The sequence below is a fragment of the Gadus macrocephalus genome, chromosome 5, assembly GCF_031168955.1.
Source record: "Gadus macrocephalus chromosome 5, ASM3116895v1".
NCBI classification, from domain to species: domain Eukaryota; kingdom Metazoa; phylum Chordata; class Actinopteri; order Gadiformes; family Gadidae; genus Gadus; species Gadus macrocephalus.
The window spans coordinates 20,707,245-20,714,744 of record NC_082386.1 but is presented as its reverse complement, the minus strand read 5'-3'; the positions used below and the strand labels follow the sequence as shown (position 1 = coordinate 20,714,744).

At 44.4% G+C, this 7,500-nt stretch overlaps 1 protein-coding gene across 1 annotated transcript in view; it reads left to right on the top strand.

Moving 5' to 3' along the window:
- Positions 1-1,550: 1,550 nt before the first annotated feature.
- The window catches only part of prkd1 (protein kinase D1), a 26,991-nt gene continuing 21,041 nt past the window's right edge, over positions 1,551-7,500 (top strand). The window contains exon 1 of the mRNA XM_060051271.1: positions 1,551-2,217. Coding sequence (XP_059907254.1) covers positions 2,029-2,217 — 189 coding nt within the window. The 5' untranslated portion in view covers positions 1,551-2,028. The remainder of the gene's footprint in view (positions 2,218-7,500) is intronic.

Genomic DNA, 7,500 nt, shown 5'->3' with positions numbered 1-7,500 from the left:
TTTCACGGAGGTTGAAGTGGAGACACTTGTGGGTGAGATGGAGGCCCGAAAGGTAGTTTTGTTAGGCGGTCACGGGATTGGGATCGCCAACAACAAAAAGCAGATTGAGTGGCAACATGTTGCTGCAGCAGTGAACTCTGTCAGTTGCACGAAGCGCACAGTCCCAGAATAAAGGTACATATTTTTATGTACCAATAAATCGTTATGGTCCCTAAAGACCCTCTCCCTCCGAATCCTGCCATTTGCATGGTCCGCCAGAAGTGCCATATGGTACAGCATTACCACGGTGCTCACCTCTGTATTTATAGGGTTACGGTAATAAGACTGACCGAGAACACCTTGGATAATCAGTTTGTAATCACCCACGTAAAATGTTCTTGAACATAACCCCTTTTTAATGCCTGACTTGTCATGAAAAGCATCAAGAGTAACGATTGTGATGAGGAGTGTGGCTTGGTTTTCCACACTTGGGATTTAATTGACATTTGATACTGTGTATACAGTGTCACATAAAAATCTTATGTTATTGACACATGTTGGACAAATGCTTTATTCCATGCAGTCGCGCCGTCAGTGGACAGTATGGATTGACGGGATTAAATAGCTATAGAGAATTTATTTTTATTTCTATTCTAAGGAGATTTTTCTGGAGTTATAACTGAGAAATAACGCAGTTGACTTAAATTATTCTGATTACATCGATTTAACGCATGATACGGGTTGAAATTAAATTTATGAAGGGCGATGATAAAACATAATCGTTCTTCTCACTCAACAATTGTTCCGTCTGACTTCAGTTCACCACCACACCATCTGTGTCGCCAATTCTCCTTTTCCTCCAAACCATGCGTACGCATGGTTCAGAGTTTGCTTTGGGCTGCGCGCATTCTCCCGTCAAGTTGTTTTTTTATAGATCACAACCTTGGCGTGGAAAGTCACGTACGCCAATTTCAGCCCCGTTTTGTGCGTACGCAACGGTTATAAATGAGAACCCTGGTCTCTGCATAGCCCCCCCCCTCACCCCCCCCCCCCCACCCCCCACCCTTACTCTAATAGAGCCTGCTACCTGCCCTTCATGTAAATGTAAGCCTATGTAATAATCATGTAATATAGAGTATATACTTGGTCCGGTTTAACATATGCAATATGTTATAGTAGTTAATAACATATAGTCAATAATAATATTATAATAGTTACAATATGTACAATATATGTTGAATTATACCGAATATTACACAAACATATGATAGACTATGATATTAAAAAACTGTATAATTTTTTCACACAGACCAACTTGTGAAAGTGTAATATCTGTATCTGTATCTATCACATATTGTGTTAGTGTAATATGTAATGCATATTTGATATCACAGTACAGAGCCTGTGATGAATATAGATCATATTTAATACACAGTACAGAACCTGTGATGAATATAGATCATATTTAGTATCACAGTACACAGACTGTGATGAATATAGATCATATTTAGTATCACAGTACACAGACTGTGATGAATATAGATAGATCATATGTAATATCACAGCCCCCCTGTCATCCCAGGGGGGCGGGTCTCTCTCTCCTCTCCGTCCGGTTGACGTCCACGGATCTCTGGACGCGTCACGTCGCTCTCCGGTTCTCTCGCCTCGGCACCGACAGGCTCCCCGGGTTGACGGCAACTTCACGCTCCAACTTTCCCCCGCGACCCGTAGTCTCCGCGTGCCGGCGTCTGCTTTCAAACCTTTCCTTTTTGCATCGAAACAGTTCGCTCCAGTTCTCCGGTGAACCGTCGCGTCCGCGGGTTGGTGTTGTGGGGTCTCTGTGTGTGTGCGCGCGTGTGGGGTCTCGGTGTGTCTGCGCGTGTGTGGTCTCGGTGCGTGTGTGTGTTGGGGGGGGGGGTGTCGGTGTGTGTGAGTGTGTGTGGGGGGGGGTGTCGGTGTGTGTGTTGGGTCTCGCGGTATCTCTTCCTCGCACCACCTGTTGGCTAGCGCGTCGGGTTCCTTCCCGCTCTGGACCCACCGGACCTCCTCATGAGCGCCCCCCCGGTGATCCGCGCGCCCAGCCCGCTGCCGCTGCTCCGGAGCGCGAGCAACCCCGGCGGCGGCGGGGTCGCCTTCCACATCCAGATCGGTCTGAGCCGCGAGCCGGTGCTGCTGGACCCGGGGGACCTGAGCCTGGGCCAGGTCCGGGAGATGGCCTGCTCCATAGTGGACCAGAAGGTGAGGCGGTGATGTACACTTGGGTGTCATTATCATATTAACGTGTCACTCAGACATATTAACATGTGACTCACACTACCAGAACGAGGAGCGCTATCCCCCTAGCATCCCGATCTAAAACCCTGATTGGCTAGTTTGACTTCCCTCCGCGCAGAGGAGGTCACGTGGATCTGTGTTCTAACTCTGTACTTTTATTGTGAAATGGTCTGGCTCCAGGTCAGCTGTTAGCTTCAATGACAGCGTGAGGAAACATCATGTTGACCTGTGTGACGTCATGCTGGCCAGCAGACACACAGCATGTTGTGGCCTGCTGCTCCAGGCCAGCGACGTGAGCAACACTGTCTCACTGTGTTTACACACACACACACACACACACACACACACACACACACACACACACACACACACACACACACACACACACACACACACACACACACACACACACATACACACACACACACACATCCATATGCGCGCACACACACACACACACACACACACACACACACACACACACACACACACAAACACACACAAAAGCACACACACAAACTCAAACACACACACACATTCATACACGCGCACACACACACATCCATACTCACACACACGCACACACAAACACACAAAAGCCCACACATCCACACGTGCATACACGCACACGAGTACACGGCACGCACACCCACACACGCGCACATGCATACACATCCGCACACACACACATGGATGTACACACACACACACAAACACATATGTATGTGGACACACAGATATTCACACGTATGTACCCACCCACATACATTACATATATGTACACCCTCACACACATGTACGTACACACATACAGACACACACACACACACACATGTACGTCGTACACACATACAGACACACACACACACACACACACACAGTCACTCACACACATGTACGTACACACACGTGTACAAATATTCAATAAGTCACATGTCATTGGCTGCAGGCGCTTTATTGATGTTCTGCTGCATTGTTCACTTCCTGTCCAAACAGGAAGCTGCTCTGTTGTCTGTTAGCGATCTAAAGGACCAATCAGGTCACTCCTCCTGCATGAGTCACGAGAAGCTCATATTTGATAACAAATATATTTAATAACATATATATTTAATACATTATATATATGTTATAAAATAATACTAAATAACATATATTTAATACATTATGTATTCAATACATAAAATATTGAATACAATAAAATAATATTAAATATCATATATTTAATAATGTCAATATTAAAAAAAATCTATTAATTTATATTGAATGATATTTTTTGTTTGATTAGGTTTATAATCCGTTCGCGGGGCTGCGTGTTGTTCCAAACTCCTGCCCTGTCTCTTTGTTGGCATAGTTACATCACACATTCCATCCCCAGAATCCTACCACACGACCTCATGCCGGCCAGTAAAAGAGTTCAAAGGTCAAACCCAAGCTGTGGTCTCATCCTATCACAGCCCGCTACACATGAACCATGAAGCTGTCCGCCAATCACAGGCAAGCTTCCCTCACTGCAAGCAGGAATTGAAATCAGAGTGAAACATTGGTGGGTTATCTGGGTGAATGAAAACATTATTTACCCCCACGGTTTCTAATGATAGTTTATCGTTGGTAGAGATGTCTTCACGTGTTTGTGTCTAACAGCTGGGGGTCCCTGGCTAACGGGAATACTAATTATTGTTTTTCACTCCTTCAGCTGGAGGCCTCGGAGTAGTTTTTGTGAAAGAGGGGGAAACATTTACAGGATCACACTGTTGACATTGTACACAGTCTGGGCTGGTACAGTACTGTACGGTCTACACTACCAGTACTGCTAACTGTATGCAGTACAGTACTGTAAACTGTCTACACTACCAGTACCGTTAATTGTATACAGTACTGTACTGTAAACTGTCTACACTACCAGTACTGCTAACTGTATACAGTACTGTACTGTAAACGGTCTACACTACCAGTACTGTTTACTGTATACAGTACTGGTACCGTAAACTGTCTACACTACCAGTACTGTTTACTGTATACAGTACAGTACTGTAAACTGTCTACACTACCAGTACCGTTAACCGTGTACAGTACTACTGCAGGATGGGTGGTTCAATTCATCAGTTTTATGCCAGGGCATCGTTGTTTAGCGAGTAGGGAGCCGAATAACTCAAATTTTTCATGGTTGAATAATCAGTGGGTGGTATGAACGAATAATCGATTATTCGATGTGTGCTGCGTTCACAAAGGCAGCCATGGATCATTGGCAAGAAATCACTTAATATTTTAAACGCAAAAAAACAACTACCTGCTAAGTAGTTCCAGTCAAATTGTCTGTTGTGAAAAATGCATTAAACTGTAATCAGAAAACACGGTTATATTCAATTTCAATTTCATAGACCCTAGAGTAAGGCTGGGCGATATTGCGAAAATTATTATCACGATTATTTTTTCGATATTGATCGATATCGATATTAATCACGATATATAATTTGATACTGCTGAAGCTTGAAGAAACCCGAGTGTTCATTAGTTAAAGCATACACTTTTGTTTATTACCATATTTGTGATAAGGGAACATTTGATTACATTTAAATGTAAACATTTAACTTCACAAACATGTTTTATCTGCCCCCCAACAGAGTAATATATGGTAGCTTGCCGTGTACACTATTGAAAATAATGTGAATAAAAATAAAAGCTCTGACTTCTTTCACATTAAACTCCTTTGGCAGGGCTTCAGAAAACATCTTAAACCTTGTAGAGGCACAATGCATAAAAAGTAAAAAAGTGGATGAACAAAGGCCCTGGCACATGAACTGAACTTTAATAGATAAAATATGAACTACATAGTGCTTACGTAAGTGCAAAATGTAAACATTGTTAAACCAGATATTATGCTACACAAAATAATTAAAAGATATATAACTAAAAGATCTGTGAGTGACTATCACATCAAACTCCTTTGGCAAGGAGGCAACCATCTCAAATGTTTGTAGAGGTTTATTTCTGCCGTGTAATTGGCTGTTAGTTTAATCCATATCAGAACTTTTTTTTATATCGAGCATTTATGTCTAATGCTTATCGTCGTAATCGACGTGAGTTTTATCGCGATTAATAATTGTAATCGAATTATGGCCCAGCCCTACCCTAGAGTATCTTTTGTATAAAGGCTGGGACAAATATCGAATTATAAATACGTACAATGCATAACGTTAGCTCTCTGGCTCATAGCTGAGCGGACTAGAATACCTCCCGTTGCCAAGTCGTAGCTAAGGTCCGTCCTATTTACTGGAGGAGTGAACAACGTTTCCGTTGCATAAGAACCTTACGGGAGGGTAATGATTGTTCCAGGTACTAGTCAAACCCTCAGGCGTTACCAGGGAAACAAAGTTATGGCTTGTGTAAAACTTTATATTTGAATGGGAAAAAATTTTAGCGGTTCAAATGTTCTAAATCGATTTTGACCCTCGGGAATGAGTAATCGAATAATCGAATATTCTGACCCATCCCTATCAGTGAGCAGTGGAAATCCTACTGTCAATCCCATTCAAAGAGACTGTCTACCCCCTGCCTGCTCCTTATTGACCTTTCTCTGTACTGTCTAACCCCTACCTGCTCCTTAATGACCTGTCTCTGTACTGTCTAACCCCTACCTGCTCCTTAATGACCTGTCTCTGTACTGTCTAACCCCTGCCTGCTCCTTATTGACCTTTCTCTGTTCTTTCTAACCCCTACCTGCTCCTTAATGACCAGTCTCTGCACTGTGTAACCCCTACCTGCTCCTTAATGACCTGTCCAAACTGTCTAACCCCTACCTGCTCTTTAATGACCTGTCTCTGTACTGCCTAACCCCTACTTGCTCCTTAATGACCTGTCTCTGTACTGTCTAACCCCTACCTGCTCCTTAATGACCTTTCTCTGTTCTTTCTAACCCCTACCTGCTCCTTAATGACCTGTCTCTGTACTATCTAACCCCTACCTGCTCCTTAATGACCTGTCTCTGTACTATCTAACCCCTACCTGCTCCTTAATGACCTGTCTCTGTACTGTCTAACCCCTACCTGCTCCTTAATGACCTGTCTCTGTACTGTCTAATCCCTACCTGCTCCTTAATGACCTGTCTCTGTATTCACTGGTTAACCAACCATAATGTGGAGATCCTGTTGTAAACATCTAGTTTGATCTGCTAGAATAGTCGGGTTAGCTTCTGTATTCCACTGGTAACCAAGGTAACTGCTTCTATTCTGAACAAGGTTAGAACAGTAACATGCTTTAATTATGGGATGTTGCACATATTGCAGCTATTCCTCTCTCTTCTGTTGACGCCATCCCTCCTGTTGCCTGGCAACAGATGTTCAAGTGTCCTTCTGAGTGTCATTCTGTGTTGAGAGGCTGGAGACACACACACACACGCACGCACACACACACACACACACATACCCTCTAGAACCACCCACGCACACACACACACACACACACACACACACACACACACACACACACACACACACACACACACACACACACACACACTCATACCCTCTAGAACCACCCACGCACACACACACACACACACACACACACACACACACACACACACACACACACACACACACACACACACACACACACACACATACCCTCTAGAACCACCCACGCACACACACACACACACACGCACACACGCACATAAATATACATGCACACATACACACACACACACACACCCTCCAGAACTGCACTCACACACACACACACACACGCACACACACACACACTCACCGTCCAGAACCACACACACACACACACACCCTCTATGACCACACACACTGACACACACACGCACACACACACACACTCACCGTCCAGAACCACACACACACACACACACACACACACCCTCCAGAACCACACACAGCGTGAGCGGAGTCATCCGACCTGACGAAGGACAGTGTTTTGCGGCAGCTGGTTGTCATGGTGATGGATCTCTGGAAGAACAGCTTTTTATTTTTAACGTCGAAGCATAACTGTAGCGCCTTGTGATTGGACCCATCAGATCAGCCAATCAGCTGTCAGATTACAGAGAGTCTTTCTACTCAGAGGTTGTGACAAAGCTGGGAATTGTGTGGATTTATCCTCCCTCCTCTCCTCTCCTCTCTCCTCTCCTCTCTCCTCTCGTCTCCTCTCATCCTCCTTCTGTCTCTCTCTTCCTCCCACCTCCTCTCCTCTCTCCTCCTCCCTCCCCTCCTCCCATCTCCTTATTGT